Here is a 21,267-nt window from a genome sequence, read left to right on the forward strand (position 1 = left end):
CTCATGTTTTTCCCACCTGCTACACACAGATAGGCTTCCTCTGTGGGCTAGGCCCTGTGCCATAGCCACACGGGAGGAACAGGTGTCAACAGGCAGTTTTACTGTTTAGTATTATACCCAAGTGTCGTTCACATTAGGAGTCACAACCTGCCAGGACCCGGAAATGAGGTGTCTGCAGAGGGTCCTCAGAGAGACACTCGTGGGTAGGGGAATCCTGGGCAGTTTCATGGAGGTGGTGATGTCGGAAGGCTGGCTCACACAGGAAAGGAGTCATGAGTCAGACTGGAAGTCTGGCTTTGCAGGGAGAGTAGTCACACACCCTCTGACTGAAACCCTCCTCCTCCTCCACTCTCAATTCTTGCTCCCTGCTCTGGCTTTCCTGTGAACCCAGCCTAGGCCGTCCTTTGGCTGGAGAGGGGCCAGCACCGTGACATTACTACACTGTGGCTTCCTTTTAAGGGCTGACTCTGCCAGGGCTTGGGGTCAGCCTGCTGGCTCTGGCTACCCACGTCCATTCCCATCATCACTCTCTGGCTGGCCCCGGAGATCATCTCCTCAAAGATCACTTTGTTTTGTCTCACAAAGGAAACGCTGTGGGCCAAGGGTTCTGCGGAGGCCGAGGCCTCTTCTAAGTGCTGCCAGGCCTCTGTGGCGTTCTTCTTTCCCCATCCAGGAACCATGGCTGAAAGCAAGGCGTAGTGGACACGTGGGGTTCATTCTGCTGTCTGGCATACCCACCCCCAGCTGCTGTCTGGAGGGTTGACTGACTTGCTTCTTTGGAGCTGATGGGAGTAGCCTTGCCTTCAGAAGTTGACCAATGACTGGTGAAGGCTCCACAAGGGCAGTTCCCTTTCCTCAAAGTGGGCCTAGCTCTGTGGTGCCATTCATATTTCCAAACTCTCCATGGATTCAGGCTGAAGGGAGCTTCTGTCCTAGACCACATACCCCCCCCCACTCTCTCTCTCTCTCTCTCTCTCTCTCTCTCTCTCTCTCTGTGTGTGTGTGTGTGTGTGTGAGTGTGTAAACATGTACGAGCATGTGCATGCACACATGCATGTGTGGAAGTCAGATGATCACCGAGTGCCATCCCTTGCTTATAGAGACTGGGTCTCCTGCTGGGACCTGGTGTGTGAGTGAGCCCCAGGCCTCTGCCCTCCTGTGGGGGGGTTAACAAGTATGTGCCTACACACCTGACTTTTTCTATAGCTGCTGGGGATAGAGCTCAGATCCTCTTGCCTCTGTGGCAAGCACTTTACCTTTTCCTAGATGGCTTTTGACCACTGCTTTCCTGCCTGCCTCCCTTTCTTCTCCCCAGTAAAGAAGAGCCTAATCATAACCATGCTTCTAGAGACAACCTCAAGACTTGGAGTATTTCTGCTTCCAATCTTTCTTGCCAGCACCCTATCCTCCCCATCTCTAGGTATACCTGGCCAACTTGCTTCTGGTCCCATCTTTTGGTCTTAATTAAAAACATTTATTTATTTAGGTTTTTTTTAAAGACAGTGTTTTTCTGTAGCTTTGAAGGTTGTTCTGGAACTTGCTCTGTAGATCAGACTGGCTCAGAATTCACAAAGATCTGCCTGCCTCTGCCTCCCAAGTACTGAGATTAAATGTGTGCACCACCACATCCCAGAATTATATAGGTTTTTCAAGACATGGTTTCTTTGTGTAGCCCTGACTGTCTTGGAACTAGCTCTGTGGACCAGGCTGGCTTCAAACTCAGAGACCTGCCTGCCTTGGCCCACTGAGTACTGGGATTAAAGACACATGTCAATATCACCCAGCTATTTAAAATTTTTTAATCTATCTATCTATCTAAAGTTTTTCAAGAAGAGTTTCTCTGTGTAGCCCTGGTTGTCCTGGAACTCACTCTGTAGACCAGGATGACCTCAATTCCACTGAGTGTTGGGATTAAAGGCATGTGCCAATACTATCCAGATATTTCTATTTTTAAAAATGATTTATTTATTCTTATTTTATGTGCATCAGTCCTTTGCCTGCATGTATGTCTGTATGTGGGTGTTGGATCCTCTGGCACTGGAGTTACAGACAGTTGTGAGCTGCCACGTTGGTGCTGGGAATTGAACCTGGGTCTTCTGGAAGAGCAGTCAGTGGTCTTAACTGTTGAACCATCTTTCTAGTCCCATTTAAAAAATATATATGGGTTGACAGACTATGGACACCCCCATGAAAGGCCTCACCCTCCCTGGGGAAATGAGGGGATGATGGGGGGGGTTGGGGAGAGGACACAGGAGGAGGGGAGGGAAATGGAGAGGGACCTGGAACTGACTTGTGAAGCAACCTTGTTTCTAATCTAAATTTAAATTTAAAAAATAAAAAATATATATATATGGGTGTTCTGCCTGCATGTATGTCTGTACACCACGTGCATGCAGTGCCTGTAGAGGCCAGAAGTGGGCATTGCATCCTAGGATTGGCGTTAGACAGTAGTTAGTCACCCAGCAGGTGTTGGGATTCCAACTCTGCTCTTCCAGAAGAGCAGCCAGTGCTCTTGACTCCTGAACCATCCTCCAGCCCCAGTGTATAGCCTAGGCTGGTCTTGACCTTGTGATCTTCTGCCTCTGTTTCTTTAGCATATCCGACAGGCCCACCACAACTGGTCCTTCTGTCCTAAGGAGAAACATATTTCTTTCAAGGGAGTGATGTAGTAGAGTCTTAATTACATGTTTGAGTCTTGAATGATGATGTGTTTGGGGGATGACAGTGCCAGGACTATGAGCAGAGGGTTCCATAGCGTTCAGACGACAGCAGGTTCAATGACTGCAGTAGGTATGATCTAGTTACTGCAAGAGCCTGGCCCTGCACAACCCTCCTCACCTTCTTGGGGCTACTGATGTGGTCTCCAGACCAATATTTGTTCCTTGTCTTTCCTCTGATTAAGTCATGTCTTTATTATCTGTACAGTTCTTTCTGAGGCAGAGCTCTGGAGAATGGGCCACTTTTTGTCTGGTCAATTGCTAACTTTTAAACTCCTGTCAAGTGAATATTAGAGGGATATAGCATTGGGAGTTAAAACCTGCCTTTCAGTAGCCTGATGCTCCACACCAGGTTCCCTCCAAGTCCTACTTTCAGAGAAATGAATGGCTGATGGCTCCTTGCAACACTGTAATACGGCACAGTGCACAATTGATGTGTGTGTGTGTGTGTTTGTGTGTGTGTTCATGGATTTGATGCAATTGTAAGCTCCCTTGTACTACAGTCTTATCTGCCATGCTCACTGCTAAACTGCCAGGACCCAGCTTGTGGTCCAGGTTCAGTGAATATCTGTTGAGTGAATGGATGACTGAACAAACATTAGGTGGGTGTCTGCCTACGCTATAAAAGATTTCATGGTAATTTCTATTAATGACATGGTATCTCCTACCAAGAAGCTCACGGTTTAGAAAGAGAAACCAATAAGCAAGCAGATGGCCATAGAGTAGAGTAGAGACAGACGTAGAGGCAGCCGTAATGTGCTGGGAGAACACACGAGAAGACAGTAGACTCAACCTGAGGAAGTCAGAAAAAGTTAATGGGAGGAAGGAACACTTGGGCCTCAAGGGTGCATAGGGATTTGAAAAGTCACAGAGTTAAAGGAAGAAAGAACAATATGAGCAGAAACAGGAGACCATAAAAACAGTGTGGAAGAAGGGGATAGCGCCGAGTGTTGGCTGTTGTGTGGTCACTCAAGGCTGAGCCCCGACTCTGCTGCTTGTAAGCTGTGGCCAGGGCAAGTTACATAACCTTTCTGACACTATGGGATTGTTGTAAAAATGAATCGGGTAACTCGCTACAGAATATGACGTGTACTGGCACATACTGAATGCTCAGCAAGTGCCTGTGGACATTATTGTCTTAACTGTGAATACTGGTGGGACAACTTCCATTGGGGATATCCATTTCCTTGGTTTTGGAAAATAATATCATTCTCTAAATGCTTTCCAAAGCTGCCCTACTGTGTTCTCAGCCACTTAGGGCTCTTCAGTCTTCCTAATGCTGTGTCCCCATGTTGTGCTGAGCCCAACCATACAATTACTTTCATTGCTACACTATAACTGTAATTATGCTACTGTTATGAATCATAATGTAAATATCTGATGTGCAGGAAGGTTGTGGGTGAGAACCGCTGACATAGGGCAACAGGATGTATTAATTATTTCTGTTGCTATTATAAAATACCCCAGAGAAATGAAGGGGGAAAGAGTTATTTTGGCTAATGGTCTCAGAGGGTTCAGTCTATGTTTGCTTGGTCCCAACGCTTAGGGAGGACAGCCTAAGGGCAGGGGCATGTGGCAGAGGAGAGCTGCTCACTTCATGGCCAACCTGGAGCAAAGAGAGCAAGCCAGGAATTGGTCAGGGATGTATCTGTGGAACCCTGCACAGACCCACCCCCAATAACCTATTTCTTCTAGCGAGGCTCCACCTCTTGAGTTTCCAGAATCTCTCAAAATAGCATCGCCGGCTAGATCAAAATGCAAGCATATGGGGGACATATGAGAAGACAGGTTGTATTGGTGAGGTTGGATGCTGTTGAACCATGCCTACAACTTCAGACATTAGTCATGGTAAATGTTTTTGCAGCTTTCCGGCAGAGAGGCAAGGACAATTTATCAGCAGAAGTTTAGTGGAAACCTCTGGGCTATGTGAGGTCATCGCTAACCAGCTTACAACTGTTTACCTTTGGAAAATCTCTCTCCTCTTTTCATTGAGCCTTTCTCATTTTCTGCTGCCTTCTCTGTGGCACTGATGGGATTTATTTAGCTGTATTGGCCCTCAGCAGGCTGTAAGGTAGGCTGTATTGTTCTTTGTTCTTCCTTGGCTCTGTTGGCTGAGTAAAGGCTCCCAGGGCCTTCTGTCCGGCCCTTGGATACCCTATCCCATGTACCTGCATACCCAAGGCTTGCTGTGTACCTTCCCTTCCTAGCCTTGGCACGAGACAGTAACAGGATCATCCACCCCTCCATGCTCTTTATGGTGCACTTTTCTGTCTCATGAGTGCTCCCTCAGAGCCTTTCTTCTCGACTTGCAAGATGACAGTTAGCTGCTTCGAGAAACACAGTAATGGAGCTTGTTGGCTGGCCCATTATTTCATTGGTGGGAGAGGCTAGCTTATTCAAACCAGAGCCTGTGTTGGTGTCTAACTTAACTAGGAGAAGATAATGATAATGATGGCTGGCCTTTCAAGTCACATTGGAGAGGAAGCAGTCTTGTCAGGTCAAAGGTGACACGTGTAAGGGCTGGAGGAGCCATTTACCATCATCAGGCTACTCTGGCAAAGTTCCTGAATGCCCCGTGTGGGCAACAGACTATAGATTCTTGCTGGGCCATCCCTTGGGGTTAAAGAGCTGGCTATAGTCCTCAGACTTGTGCTGGCAGAGAAGGAAGAAGGATTCAGAACTGGGCAAGAAAAGAGGCAGGAAATCTGGGAGACAGAGATCTAAAGATTCCTTTGCTTTCCAGGTCTTCCTAAATTGTTGTCTGTCTCTGCTGGGTAGAGTTCTCCTGGCAATGAGCCAGTTCCTCTGCTTACATACAGGATGGTATTTAGTGCTGTAGGGAGAACAGGGTGACGTAGTCTGTTGTCATGGGATGGGCTTCTCACCAGCTGGTCTGCTGTCCCGGGCTCTGTTTGTAGGCCATGGCCAGTGCAACTGTGGGGACTGCGTGTGTGACTCAGACTGGACTGGCTTCTACTGCAACTGTACGACACGCACTGACACCTGCTTGTCCAGCAACGGGCTGCTGTGCAGCGGCCGGGGCAACTGTGAGTGTGGCAGCTGTGTCTGCGTCCAGCCAGGCTCTTACGGAGACACCTGTGAGAAGTGTCCCACTTGCCCAGATGCCTGCTCATTTAAGAAGTGAGTCAATACTTTGGAGCAAGGAGGGAGGCTGCAAGAAGGAAGAGGGCCCCGGATTAGAACTCCCAACTCTCAAGGATCTGTTTTGGACAGTAGTTTGCTCCAAAAAAATGACTGCTTTCATTTTTGTTCATGAATGCCTTTCTCTGGGGATGTTGGAAGTGGTACCAGCTGTGCAGGGACCACAGTAGTACCAACTGGAGCAAGCCCTCTTCCAAAGCGGCATTGAGAGGAGGATCGAATAGAACACCCTCTTAACACTCCAATGCAGCGTTCTGATTCCTGTGGGGGGTGCAGGGGCTGAAGTTACCGTGGGCCCCAGGTGAGGCGGGCATTCTGCCAGTACAGACTTGCCCTGTTTGGAAGTTACAGGAAACCCAAGTCTGTGGCTCTGCTATTGCCAGGTTCACAGTTATACACTTTGAACTGTGGTAGGAATCGGTGCCCGGAAGAAAGAGCCTCATGCTGGGCCAAATGCTCTATTTTCACTATCTTGAAATCCTTAGCATGTTTGAATAGAACTTTAATTTTTGTCAGTAGACTCTGAAATCATATGACCAGTGCTGACCTTAAACCTTCCAGAAGTGATGGGGAGTCACCATTCCCACCACCATCATCATCACCACCACCACCACCATCATCACCACCACCACTACCATCATCATCACTATCATAGACCTTGAAGCTTAAAGAAGCCTATTCGATCTTATAATCCCAGCAATCAGGAGCCTGAGGCAAGGGGATCAAGTTCAAGACCAGATTAGGCTCTATAGTGAGGCTCTGCCTCGGATCCAGGGTTGGCTGGCCAGGTCCTGCCTGTGGGTGAGGAGGGCCCCTCATTCCTGAGCTCCATGGTACTTTCCAGGTGTGTGGCACACTTAGGGATCTACCTCTTTTGCTTTAGTGGCTGTGTCCTCTCTCCTCCAGGGAGTGTGTGGAGTGTAAGAAGTTCAACCGGGGAACCCTCCACGAAGAAAACACCTGCAGCCGCTACTGTCGAGATGATATCAGGCTTGTGGCAGAACTGAGTAAGTTCAGCAGGTGTTAAGGGTCTCACACATCCGTGCTTGTACATAGTTCCATTTCTGTCTCAGATCCTGCCTGCTTCCTTCTCTACACTGAAGAGTAGCTCCCACCCCAAGGAGCGCTGTGCAGGCCTGATGTGCAGTAGGCACAGGGCAAAGCCTGGCTTCCCGATGCCTTCTGCATCCTTGCAAATCCACCTGCTTCCTGCAGTCCCAGGCTCATCAAGAACCTGTGCGTAACTTGTGAAGGATGCACAGGTCAGATAAGTCTTAATTTACCCTTAAAGGAGAGGAAGGTGATGTACTAGATTTTATAGACAAAGAAACCAAGGCATAGACCTGTGACAGCCACCCCTAACATAGAAGGTGAGTAAGCAACATTGGGCCTGGTGGCATACACCTAAAATCCTGTCACCTGAGGTTAGTGCCTCTGGACTTTGAAGTCAGCCTGGGCTACAATAGTGAGTTCCAGGACAGCCTGAGTTACAGAGCAAGACCAGTTCTCCAAAAACTATTTTTAAAATGTGTTGAGGGGGCTGGTGGTGGTTCACACCTTTAATCCCAGCACTTGGGAGGCAGAGACAGGCAGATCTCTGTGAGTTCCAGACCAGCCTGGTCTACAAGAGCTAGGACAGACTCTAAAGCTACACAGAGAAACCCTGTCTTGAAAACAAACAAACAAACAAACAAACAAACAAATGTTAAGGGGATGGAGAGATGCTCTGTGGTTTAGAGCACTTGCAAAGAACCCAGGTTCCGTTTCCAGCACCCACATGGTGGCTAGCAAACATCTGTAACTCCAGTTCCCAAGAATCCTGCCCCATTCTGACCTCCATGGACACTGCATATACATGGTGCATAAATATACATATGCAGACAAAATACCCATATACATAAAATAAAAACAAAATCTTATAAGAGTGTTAAATTATCCCTAGGCTTTTGCCTAGCTTGTTGGTTTGGAGAGAAACCTTCAGTGTTGTAGATACATAATCATGACTTCTCTCTTAAAGCTCTTTTGACTTTCTGGAGCTCCCCTACCCCAGAAGTATAAACAGGGGGAGCAGAATCCATACCTACAGTTAGTTATTCTGCTGCCTTTAAAGATGATCTTTGCTGCTTTCAATACATCTGATATGTTATCTGAGTTGTGAGGGACAGGGTGGTGCTCGGAAGATGGCAGTCTCTGAACAGATAACAATTGCACATGCAGACAGGAAGTGCCTCTTCATGTGAGAGTCACCCAAGGTCAGCTTCCAGTAGGGGCGTTATAAGAGATCCAGGGCTCTGGACCTTTGATAGCAGAAAGAGGCTGGAGTGATTAGGGGTTGAAGAAGCAGTATTTCCTCTAGCGGAGACTAGACTTGCTGTGATCAGCTCAGGGGGTAAGGGTTTTTATCTGACCCCACTGAGTCTACTTTTCTTTATCTGTGAAAGAAAAACAATGGCCCCTACCTTACAGGGGGAGTTAAATGACATAAAGTAGACAGTTGCTAACATATCGTAGGTGCCTACTTCCCTCTTTCCTGTCTCGACTTGCCCAATGGCTATCGGCAGTTTTCGAATGCTGCCCCTGTCAGTTTGGCCCATCTGCATCCGTCAGGATATGGCAAAGTATTCCTCGTGGAGAGTTACCCACAGCGTTTAGCAGTGACTGGTGGGTTTCAGAATGAGAAGGGCTGAAGCCTGCAAAACATGATGGGAATCAGAGATGGGGGTGGCTGTCGAGAGCCACACCACATCGGAAACAGAAGGGAAAGAACTAGAAGGGTTGCATCAACAGACTGAGAAGCAGTGGGGAAGCAGAGAAAGGAAAGAGAGGGGAGGAGACACCTACTGTGTGTTAGCAACTGTTGGGTGCTATTAACTCCCATGTAAGGTGGGGGCATCGCTTTCCTTTCTTAGATGAAGGTGATAAGAGCCGATCACACCAGGTGTCACAGCTGGTCGTAGAGACAGGCTTTGCATCAGAATGTACTGACTATACTGTTATAGCCTGCCCTGTTCAGAGGAAGGAATAAGAACCAAAAAGGGCCCGTGAGAAATAAAATTCATCACCATGGGCCAGTTTGCCAGGAGTGATCTCCAACCTGGGCATCTTGCTCAATGTCAGGCAGTTTTCTGTCGTGTACTTTCCAGATGTCCTATGACCTGGGTTTGGGAAAAAAATCTTGTCTTCTGGGGTTTGACTTTTTTTTCTCTCTCATTCTCCTTGTTCTCCCTTCCCTATGCCAGTGGATACTGGCAAAAATGCAGTGAACTGTACCTACAAGAATGAGGATGACTGTGTTGTCAGATTCCAGTACTATGAAGACACCAGTGGAAGGGCCATCCTGTATGTGGTGGAAGAGCCAGGTAAGTGAGCCCTAAGGCCCTGTCCCAGTCCTTAGGGAGAAAGAGACTCCCTTGTAAGGCAGGAATTTCTATTTGTAACCCTTTCAAACAAAACAGGTCAAGGAGGTAAGGGGGTATATCTCTAAGAGCTAGCAAGAAAGAGACTCACTGGGGCTGGAGAGACTGCTCACTCGGTTAGGAGCACTGGATGTTCAGACGGAGGCCCTGAACCTGGTTCCCAGCATAGGAGCAGGTGGCTCACAACCACCTGTAATTCCAGCTCTAGGAGATCTGACCCCAATCTGCCAGCCTCTGCAGTCAACTGCTCCCAGACACATATTCTGACATAGACACAAACACATACACTTCGTTAGAAATACAAATAAACCTTTTTTTTTAAAATTTAGAGACAGGGTCTTTATGTATAGCTCTGGCCATCCTGGAACTCGTTCTATAGACCTGGCTGGCCTCAAACTCAGAGGTCTGCCTGCCTCTGCCTCCCTGCTGGGATTAAAAGTGTGCACCACTACCAAATGACTAAAAATTAATTTAAAAAATAAGGTGGCTTGTTAATTGAGGAGACAGAAAAATGAGAGGAAGAAGGTGAATATGGATATCCCTAAGAGTGAAGGGACCAGATGCTCACCCAGCCCTCTGCTTTAGCAGCCATGACAGCCCGCAGAAAAGACCCAGCAAGATGTAGGCCTCTGACTCAGCACATGTTGCTGAGTTTCCAGCCTTCTGACCTTTCTGGACCTGCCCCAGTCACTAGGAGGTCAGATACCTCCATGTGGCAAGGAAACACTCAAAAGTTAGCTGGCAGGCTCTGGATATGCTTTACGGTAACTGTGGCGTAATAGTGGTGTGCAGAGCATAGCAACTGCCCTGAGAGTGCCTATTGGCCATAGCAACCAGTTGACCAATCAACACAAGCCTAGAAGTACACCAGTCCTGAGATTGTTGCGCACCCCTAGACACTCCCCTTGTTCTACCCTGCCTCAAGTCTCCTTAGGGTCCTTGTCTCTCCCACCTGCCATATTGGAGGGACAGAAGACCCGAGTTAATACAGTTAACTCATTAAATAATAAATGACTCTTTGCATTTGCATTGAAATGGGTCTCTTGGTGATTTTGGGTGTTCAGAATTTGGGCACAACAAGAGCTAAATTATTTTTTCCTGGTTTCAGTGTCCTCTAATGCCTTGCATACCTTAAACAAGATACATAAAAGACCCAGGGACTGACATCAGGGTTCAAACTTCAAGCTGAAGATCAGAAAAGCTAAGCAGCCAGCCACTAGTTCTTATCACTACCTCAGCTGAGACCAAAGGGGCAATCATCAGACTGCTCCCAACTTCACTGCTCCTCAGATTCACTCAGACTGCTGTGCTCTTCTCAACGTGGCTAGAGAATCCTACAATTGACTACTGAAGACCCTGCTCTATCTTTTATATCTCTCTAGTACTGGGATTACAGGCATGAGCTCTGTTACTCTTTTAGATGGACTCAATCTCATATAGCCCCGGTGGCCTTGAACTCAGAGAGATCATCTGCCTTTGTCTCCTGAGTCCTGGGATTAAAGGTGTGTACAACCACTGCCTGATCTCTATAGCTTGAGGCTGACTTTGCTTTCTGAATCCTCAGGCAAGTTTTAATAAATCATAAATAATATATCACCACACACACTGTAATGAGGATGACCTTGAACTTCTGATCTTCCTGCCTCTCCTTGAGTGCTGGAGTTTGGCATGAACTATCACATCCAGTTTTTATGTGGTTCTGGGGATAATTTGCTTACAGAATTTTGGTTACTTGCAGAAGAAAGGGGATGAAGGTGGGATGGTGGAGGCAGGAAAATCATAGGAGCCACTTTGGGTACCCAGGATCCTGCTATCTCTGGGTTTGACCACAGCTTCCTTGACCACAGCTTCCTACTCACCATGTAGGTTTTTCTTATCCTTCCCTAGCCATACCTTCATCCCTTTGTGTTCCAGGAGGGCATTGGGTCTTTGATTTTGGCTCTACAAGTACTTTGTCTTTTTGTCGCAAAATCTTTGTTGGTGTTCCTGTTGAATAACTTACCCAAACCATTTGGCTTGGGATTTTGAGACTGGAATCTACTATAGTTAAGGGGAGCAAAGGTGATGATCATGTGGGATGGTCAGACAACCCTGGGAAGTCACGTTCTCTGCCAGTGCATCCATTTTTCACAGTGGGACGTGCAGGTCTAGTGACCTACAGTGTCCTTTGACTTTGTGGTGTTGTTAGAACCTAGGATCCTGTGCAAGAGCTGTATTTCGAAGTCACACCCTCACAGGGGCCCACATTTCCTATTGCCCTGGCTCTGCCTCTCACCTAACTCCCCAGTGTTTCCAGACATTCTAGCTTGGAGTAGCATGGGCAGATGGAGCCCTGAAGCTTAGAAAGAGACTATTCTTGCAGATGTTTACTTTGAAGGGCTGAGCCACTGCAGGGCAGTAAAGAATATTTCCAAGTGGAATCAGCGACATGGAATGGGCCTCAGAACTGGGCCCTCTTCACTCTCCGATAGGCCTGCCAGAAAAAACATGGTGTGGTCCATGCAATATTTAGTACACACACACTGAAATAGTAACTTGTTTGTCGGAAGTCAGATCGACCTGGACTTCCTATACTTCTGTTTACTAAATCTGCCAACCCTTCCAGGGCTTGTGTGTGGACCACTGTGGGCCCACTGCTGTGGTTGCAAGGCATCTGATACTGTCTCCTGCCTTCCACCTCTAGTGATGACAGATTGCTTTCTCTAAGATTCTACCTGCGTTGCCGAGACCACCATGTGAAAATGTCACTATGAGGTTTGAGGGTCAGCCCTACCTCAAGCTTTCAAAGAATTCACAGTTGCTTTTCCCAGAAGAACTGGGGCCCTTTGCTCCTGGTAATTTGGGCACTGGAACCTCACAAGCTCTCTCCAGGAGCCCCTTGATTATCGATAGGTTGTAATTTGGTGGGTTGGGAAACGGCCAATGTGGTTTGTGGTGGCGGTTGTTTTTGTGCAGTATGTGGTGAGCTAGAGTGTCTGTTTAGAGAAGAAGGTGGGAGACAGAGTGGACAGTGGGCATGACTTCCTCTCCAGACTCATCAGCACCCATATATACAAACACCTGGTTTCATAATACTGGAGGTTGACAGTATGAGATCACTTGTTGGATATCCAAGGCTTATGGGAAGCTGGACTCTATATAATATCATCAGCTGACCTGTGAAGGAGTAACACAGCATGCCTGCTTTGGTTGTTGACTAGGGTTGAACAATAGGGTTACACTTCCAGTAGGGTTAATATTTTCGATGACTAAATATTATCCTGATGGGCAGGATCCTGCTCTCTAAGGATGCTGAGAAGCCCACCGAGTTTATAGCTCTCAGGGATGTAAATATCTGAACGGGACAAAAAGACACACTTGCCGATGAGGCAGGAAGTGGAAAGGCTAGGTATGAGAACACCACCACTACTGACAGCTAGTGCTTATGTGGGGTTAATTTTGTGCTGGGCACTGTTCTGAGATCTTTAAATCTATTTAGCTTAGTCATTGCTCATCACAAGCTCTTGAATGACTGTGAAAAGCTGTTCCATTTTAAAGATGGAGAAACAGGAAACAGACACCCAGAAAAGTTAGTTTATTGAAGGTCAGATAAGCATTGAACATTAAAGCCAGGACTCAAACCCGGGCGGTCTTGGCTCCAGAGTGCCCAGTGGCACAGACCCAAGGACAAGTCACACATTGCCTGTGCTTAGGGGAGAAAGGGGACTCTGGTAAGTAGAAAACAAATGTTCCGAATATAAAAGGGCCAGTTGCTCCCCTCCTCTAGTGTGGCTGTAATGCTGGAATGTGGGTTCTAGTGTTAGAAGGTGTGTGTGTGTGTGTGCGTGTGTGTGTGTATGTGCATGTGTGTGTGTGTATGTGCATGTGTGTGTGTGTGTGTGTGTGTGTGTGTGTGCCCCTGCATTTGTAGTGCTAGGGATAGAGACCAAGGCTTCATGGAAAATAGCGAGATCTTTACAACCAAGCATAGTCACTCCCCAAATTAATTTTTCTAAAAAAATTATTTTTGAGATTTATGTATATAAGTGACTTGCTTGCCTGCATGCAGATGTACTATACATGCCTGGGTGCCAGGGGAGGCCAGAAGAGGTTGCCAAGTGGCCTAGAGTTATAGATGGTTCTGGGTCACCATGTGGGTGCTAGAAATTTAATGTGGGCTCTCTGAAATGGCAGCAAGTACTCTTCACCTCTGAGCCATGTCTCCACTAAGTTTTAAAATGTACACTTGGGTGAACCTGTACCAAATGGATACATTTAGCCCAAGAACTCTGATTTAGACCGCTCAGGACAGATTATGGCTGTCCTAGAGACTGCCCCCTTTAAAAAAGTGGTGAGATTACTCCGTTGACTGTCTTAGTTCCAGTTTTGTTCACTTGTTAAGACCTCATTCCTAGACATGTCTGGTAACTCCTGCTCTCTCCCTCTGCCTCTCAGAGTGTCCCAAGGGTCCTGACATCCTGGTGGTCCTGATGTCAGTGATGGGAGCAATTCTGCTCATCGGTCTTGCTACTCTGCTCATCTGGAAGCTACTCATCACCATCCATGACCGGAAGGAATTTGCTAAATTTGAGGAAGAACGAGCCAGAGCAAAATGGGACACAGTAAGAGGCTGTGCTGTGCTTGCGTTTTCTTAAATCTTTGGTTCAAGAGCCAGGGGTTGCCAGGCGGTGGTGGTGCATGACTTTAATCCCAGCTCTTGGGAGGCAGAGGCAGGCAGATCTCAGTGAATTCGAGGCAGGCCTGGTTTACAGAGTGAGTTCCAGGCCAGCCAGGGCTGTCACACAGAGAAACCCTGTCTCAAAAAACCAAAAACCAAAACATAACGGAAAAACCCCCCAGAAAACAGAACCTGAGGTCACGGCACCAGTTGTAAACTGTGGTCAGAGTCATCACCCACAGTTGTTCTCTAGTTATCCTGTTTGGCAGATGGATGGACTGTCCTTTGTTGTCTTTATACTTCATGAAAAACACCCAGTCCTTTACCTTACAGTGACCACGTGTCGTGATCCCTGTTTGTGCACACTTAGGATACTGTGATGAAAGGAGAAATGTACTCTCCAGCTGATGGAGGCAGGGCAGATCTGTAACACACTGTATTGTGGTGAGGAAGTCTGAAGTTTAAACAAGAATAGAAAATGACAGCTCACATTTACTGAGGACTGCACACCAAGAACTGTTCTAAATGCTTTTGACACCTTACTCTGCTTTCTCTCTGTAGCAGCCCTTTTGACGGGCAGTGCTATCATTCACATTCTATAGTTAAGGAGGCTGAGGGCCAAGAATTAAAGTAGCTTGTCTGACCCAGAAAGGAATTGGTGACTGCAGGAATTACGTTGATCTCATAGATGTAGTGGCAGTATGTCTGTTTACTACATTCTTTTTCTGCAAACGAAAAGTGGTAGCTTCCAAATCATGCTTCTCTGGGGGGATCCAGGATGTAGTTTATCCTGATTTAATCCAATCAAATGAGTCTTTAAAAAGTGTTTGTGTGTGTGCACACTCATGCACACCATGGCATTTGTGAAGAGGCCAGGGGACAACTTGCCGGAGTCAGCCCTCCCCTTCCTTGTGGGTTCTAATGGAACTCAGGACAGGTACTCTCCCCCACTGTGCCAGCTTGACAGCGTACCAAATGTGCGTTTTTTTGAGAACCACCTGTATATTTAATTCTATTCTCTTTTGGTTCATTTTATTTTCCTGGACCTACCAAGTGACCATTTGACTCTAGAGTGTCCAGAGTTAGGCTGAAATTTTGCTCCTGGTGACCCTAGACTTTGTATCCACTGAACCCAAGAAGCAGAGATGTTTCTGTTAGGACTATGTAGAACATTTTGAGTCACTGAGGGACAAAAGAGTTTTATAAATTTCTTGTACTGTCATTGAGCAGGGGATTCATCATTTTTTTTGGTTGGGAAATAACTTTGGAAACCCAGTGAAGGTCTTCTGTCTTCCTGAGCACACAACAGGTTTGTGGGTAGCAACTCACTCAAGGGATGAGATAAAACAAGAATGATTTCAGTAAATCTCTGTGTTCTGACCCCACCTGCTGCCTTTTTCCTTTCTGGCTCACATTTCCTGTCACTGCCTTGATGAAGAGAAAGGAAGACTAGGGAGAGAAGAAATAGGAGAGACTGGGTAAAATGGTACACTATTTTGGGACTGCCAAGGACTAATGGGTAATCACCACCAAAAGTTGTGGGCTGAATTAAAAGCCCTTAGAAACAGCAGCCGACTAGCAACTTTCTATCCTCTCCTCTCCTAACTTCATGTCTAGTCCCATCCTCAGAGCAAAAGTGTGAATGTGCACACCGGCTGCTTTTGGCAGTTGGCTCCAGAGAAGGATGTCGTGGGCAACATTCTCAGATGGAAGTCAGCTGTTGAGGGTAAGGACGTGCAAGGAGCTGACTGTGAGACTCTCTTCTGCTCTTTTTGCAGGCAAACAACCCACTGTTTAAAGAGGCCACCTCCACCTTCACCAACATCACCTACCGGGGCACTTAATGAGAAGAAGTCATCCTTAGACCTTTGTCAGCTTAGGCCAGATTTGTCAGACTGTCGGAGTCTCTGCCATCATGTTTACAGGGGACAGTATTTGTGGGTGGGATCTGGGGCTTGGATTGGGATGGGCTGGAAAAATATCAGTATGTGGGAGTGTATCTGTGTGTGTGTGTGTGTGTGTGTGTGTGTGTGTGTGTGTGTGTATTGAGTGCAGGGAAATGTGTAGTTGAAAACTTGTGGCGGGTCCCCATAGACAGAGCTCCACAGCCTTTGTCCTAGAATCCCTCCTGAAGGGGATCTTTCTGCTTAGCTTGAGGGGAACTCATGATGCTGAGCAGGCGCTCTCCCTTACCTCTGAGAATCCAGCTTGCCTTGTCAGGCCATTCTCCCAGAGGGAAGGGCGGGCCTCCAGTACTTAGTTCCAGGGGAAGCGAAGCCAGGCCTTGGCTCTATACTGGGTTTGTACGTTCTGGCTCTTGGTGCTGTCAGCAGCTATGGTAGGAACTGCGTATCTTTGAAGCCCAGTTGTATCATTTGCGCCTCTGCCTGCCTCCCCTTGCTCGGGCGGAGGGTGGAGTTAGGGGAGAATTGAGACCTCCAGAGTTGCCTGCATCTTTTGCCATCACCTCAGTCCTGCTATGGGTCTCTCATTAGGAAAGTCCTTGCTGCCTGGCAGGACCACTCAGGGGTTATGCATGGCCTGGGGGATGTTTGTAACAGAAGTCATTCTTCCCTAGAGATCCGTGTAGAAGTGTCATTGTTACATCAACGCTGCCTCTTATCTCCGGCTTCCACATTCTCGTTGTTACAGACATTTGCTGTGCACCAAGGATATCGCTCATGACCAAATGCTTTCCTCTCAGGGCAGAGGGCTACGGTCAGAACTAGAGGTCTAGCCCGCTTCTCCAGCTCGTCTGCTCCTCTTCCCAGGCACCCCCACACACCTCATCCCTTGCCTCTGTGTGCTCCACCCATCCATGGGGGTGATTGTCTTTAGCTACCTCTTGGGTGTCTTGTGAAGGAGTCGTTCCTATTCGTGCGCTGGGCAAAGTGCCGGGAAGGAATGACAGGCCAGTAGGGTCTGCATGTGTGGCCTGTTCTCCTATGGGTTGGACAACCTCATTTTATCTTAGCCTTTAATCCGGGAGGCCACAAGTGCAATTTTATTTTATTCTCTATGGGGACACCCAAAACCATGATGAGGTTCACTCACTGTAAGGGAGCGTGTATATAAACACAGTTGCATTATTATATTTGTAATTTTATGTGATGACAAAGGAGGGCATAAAAAAACCCACAGACTGTGTGGGACACAGGCACTCCCTTGTGGCATCATTCTTAGTAACTCACCACTCACTTGCTGGGTCTCTAAGGGGCCCCCTCTTCCTGGAAGCATGTGAGGGTGGGCATGCGGACATATTGGACCTTTCTCAAGGAGGATGTTAAAAACCAACCCCCAATCTCCTAAGGAGAGAAGACCTATTACTGTGATCTTGATGATCAGAAAATCGGAGTCCTGGCCTCAGGATTGCAGCTATTTTTTTTAAATGTTAAAGTCACTTTCTTTGATCTGGAGTTCAGTTTTCTAGTTTGAAAAATAATGAGTTTGAACCAGCTACTTGGAAGGTCTATTGCAAGTGTCAATATTCTTTTTAACTTTTTGAAAGACAGGGTCATATGTAGCCCAGGATGGCCTTGAACTTGCTGTGTTAGCCAAGGATGACTTGAACTTCTGATCCTCTTTGCCTTCACCTCTCAGGTGCTAGAATTAAGGGCATGTGCTGTCATGCCTAGTTTATGCGGTGCTGGGAATAGAACCTGGGACTTCACACGTGCTAGGAGAGAACACTATCAGTATCCTAAGATGCTGAGATTGAATATGGCATCAAGCATACAGCCAAGATTCTGTGTGTGTATAAGGGGGCTGGGATGTTGTTTGGTGGTAGAGCACTTATGGAATACCCTGGGTTTGATTCCCAGAACTGAAAACGTGTGCGTGTGCGTGGTGTGTTTTGCTGGTCTTTGTCCTTCAGTTTTGAGATCTGAATCCATTGGCTTTTACAAGAGCAGATGTCATTCTCATAATGTCACAATGAGTCTTGTTCTTTCTCAGAACCCCTGCATCTTTTTTTAGTGGGTGCATCTAATGTAGCACTTAGTTATCATCCAATTGGTTATTTCATGCTCATTCTGCATACATTTGCATCTTCATATCTGGGAAGACCATCAGTGAGGATGATCCAGGTGTTAGTGTTGAGAACAGGCCTCGAGAACAGGAATAAGCCTGTCCTGTCCTGTCTTGTCCTTGGGTTACTCTGGGGTTAGCAGGTAGGATGTGGTAGGAGGATGAGGGAGGGACCGGGAAGAGTGGTCACAGATCCAAGAAGTTTAAATATTAACCATCGCATTTAGCTACTGAGACAGAGTTCATCCATGAGAGTAGAGTGGGATTTTCTTTAGAGAAGATGGTTTAGATGAGGAAACTAAGAGAGGAGAAGAAAATGCATTACAAGGATGAAGAGGTGAGCGGGAATCTAGTGTTTCTGGAATGAGGCTCATGGTTCTTGATGACCAGCGCTGTTCTTCAGGACATGGGAATACCTGGAGCTGTTTTCACCAGAGGCCCAGGAACATCTAAAATTGTTCCGACCTTGAGCAACAGCACAGAGGATGGTGCCCTGTTCTTTTACAGGTGATTTCTGCCCAGTCTCAGGGTCTGAGGACAATAATAGGAAGTGGAACACACCTGCCTGTTCCACTTGGAGTCAGTTGTTTATCTCGCAGACATTCTGAAGCTGCATCAAGGTATTTCTTCGTCAGTTTCTGGTTGAGATTGCTTCAGCACCATCCCGGCTTCCTCGGCACCTCCTCTGAGTCATGTCACAGAATTAAATGTGCTTTCCTAAAGAAGTGGCCTCAGCTTCCCCAAGCTTCCTGTGCTGTTATTTCTGTCTTCTCTGGGTGCAAAGACTGTCACTGCTTCCAGATGTAACAGAAGGGTGATGACTGGGGGAGCTGGAGCTAACTTCGGAATCCAGAACTTTGAGATTTTCAAAATGAGACGGTCATTACTGTCTAAGGTTTTGTTTTTCTTAAATTGGGGATTTTAAAGGAACTTTGGAAACCAAAGCAGAGCAGACTGTCGACACAGCCTAGGTTTTTGTCTGTGGGAATCAGAAACCAGTGAAGGCTTGATGGATGGCAAATTATTTTCAGGACCACTTATATGCCTAACTTTTACTTAAGCCGGCTGGTGACAAAGTGTGGCCTCAGGACCAACAATAGCAGTATCACTTAGAAAGTTTTAAAAAATGAATTTGAAGTGCTGGAGAGATGACTCGGTGGTTAAGAGCGCTGTTTGCTCTTTCAGAGGACTGGAGTTCAGTTCCCAACCACCTGCAGCTTCAGGTCCAGAGGATCCCTTTCTGACTTCCATAGGAACCTGCACACACACATATATGTACACAGAGATACAGACAGACAGACAGACAGACAGAGATACTCTACACATACTTACAAAGAAATGAAAGTTGACAAGTCGTATCCCAGAACTACAGTCATATGTTCTGAGAAATGCTGAGTAGTTTTGTTGTTGTGAGAGAGTGGACACATAGACCTGGGGGGTCCAAGTGAGTTACCACAGAAAACCTACTGATACAGTCATAAGGCATGGTAAACAAAAGATAAAAGGCTGCTGTCTGGGGGAACAAGACATACCTTTATACAGTAAACCTTTAAAAAAACAAGTAAGTGGAAGGAGTACACACTAAAATAATGATTGAAACGTAGTATGGTAAATACACAACCAACAATATAGCTATTGTCAAGTATTGAATACAACTGTATGTGTTATACTTTGGCAGTAACAGTTTTAATTACATGATAGCTATGATGTCATAAGAAAATTCAATGCTATTATAATCTCATGAAACCACTGTCATATACACAAAATGTATGTCATATAAGGACTGAATAGGAAAATCTGAAGGGTGGGAACAAAGACCCATAGCCAGACATTATACAGAGAGTGAGAGACCTTGGAACATTCGGAACCCTGAAGAAGAGGAGGCAGAAAAGAGTGTAAGAGTCAGAGGGGATGGAGGACACCAGGAGAATAAGGTCCTCTACATCAGGATGAGCAAAGCTCCCATGAACTCCGAGGCTGAAGCAGCATGCACAGGGCCTGCATGGGTCTACACCAGGCCTGCTTATAGATGCTGGCTTCCAGGTTAGTGTTTATGTGGGACTCCCGAGTGTGTGAAAGAGTGGGTCTTTGATTCATATGCCTTCTCTTGGGCTCCTTTCCTTCTGTTGGTTTGTATTGTCCAACTTCGATGTGATAGTTTTTGTTTTATCTTACTATATTTTATTTTGCTGTATTTTATAACTCTTAGAAGCCTATTCTTTTCTAAAGACAGAGAATGGATCTGCATGGGGAAGGAGGTAATTCTGACTTCTGAGGATTTGGTGCCCTCTGGTGGAGTCTGTGAGCACCTGCACCCAAGTGCACATGCCCTCCTCCTTGTGCATAATTAAAAAAAAAAAAGTCTTGTGAGGGCATGGTAATACATGCCTTCAATCTCAACTTGGGAGACAGATCTCTGTAAGTTCCAGGCCAGCAGGGGTATACAGTGAGACACTGTTCACCCAAAAGCATCTTAAAAAATAAACATTTAAGGATGGAGAAATGACTTAGTGTTTAAGAACACCCACTGCTCTTCCAGAGGAACAGGGTTCAATTCCCAGCACTGACATGGTGACTCACATCTGTTTATAATACCAGTCCCAGAGGATCTGATGTCCTCTTGGTCTCCTCCAGCACCAGGCATGAATGTAGGGTACAGACATATACATGCAGATAAACACCCATGCACACCAAATTAGAAAAACATCATAAAAAAGACTTGAGTGGACACAGACAGTCATATAATGCTGAAACCCTGTAGGATTTGTCTACAGCCACATCTCCCTAAATGTGTTCAATCTCCTCTGAGGTCTTGTGAGAGTCTCTGTGTCTTATTTACATTTAGACATTTGGTGACTCAATGTCTGGGGATGGGATTTTTGTGATACTGTTCCTGTGAAAAACACTTGAGGAAAATACAAGAGGCAAGAGTTATTTTAGGTCACAGTTATGAGGTTTCAATCCCTGGTTGGCTGGATCCATTGCCTTTTGGTAAGACAGAAACTCTGTGATGGAAGGGCATGGAGGAGGGTGTTCTTCATGGTAGACAGAAAGAGAGGAAGGCTGGGATGAGATAGCCTTTCAAAGTCATACCTACAGTGATCCACTTCCTCCAGCCAGGCCCTCTCTCCTAGTTTTCACCACCAACTAAATGCCATCAAATCAGGAATCTATTATAAGTTGATATAAATATAATGTGAAGTCTGTTGATTAGACCCAGAGCCTCTACAATCCCAACCTCCTTAAAACCCCTCTGATTATTTCGATGGGAATGGGTCTGGGACATATA

The 21,267-nt window shown here is 46.5% G+C and overlaps 1 protein-coding gene across 2 annotated transcripts in view; it reads left to right on the forward strand.

Moving 5' to 3' along the window:
• Itgb3 (integrin subunit beta 3) overlaps nucleotides 1-18,700 on the forward strand; it is a 58,109-nt gene extending 39,409 nt beyond the window's left edge. The window contains exons 11-16 of one of the 2 annotated variants that reach the window (XR_005878460.1): nucleotides 5,636-5,858; nucleotides 6,786-6,886; nucleotides 9,119-9,238; nucleotides 13,730-13,896; nucleotides 15,731-18,121; nucleotides 18,486-18,700. Coding sequence is in view for 1 of the 2 variants with exons in the window: in XM_005070043.4 (XP_005070100.1) it covers nucleotides 5,636-5,858; nucleotides 6,786-6,886; nucleotides 9,119-9,238; nucleotides 13,730-13,896; nucleotides 15,731-15,796 (677 nt within the window). In the remaining variant the exon portion in view is untranslated. Of the gene's footprint in view, nucleotides 1-5,635; nucleotides 5,859-6,785; nucleotides 6,887-9,118; nucleotides 9,239-13,729; nucleotides 13,897-15,730 lie in introns of both variants that reach the window. The other variant, XM_005070043.4, reaches the window with a different exon arrangement.
• Nucleotides 18,701-21,267: the final 2,567 nt, after the last annotated feature.

Source organism: Mesocricetus auratus, unplaced genomic scaffold (genome assembly GCF_017639785.1).
Source record: "Mesocricetus auratus isolate SY011 unplaced genomic scaffold, BCM_Maur_2.0 Super-Scaffold_100007, whole genome shotgun sequence".
NCBI classification, from domain to species: domain Eukaryota; kingdom Metazoa; phylum Chordata; class Mammalia; order Rodentia; family Cricetidae; genus Mesocricetus; species Mesocricetus auratus.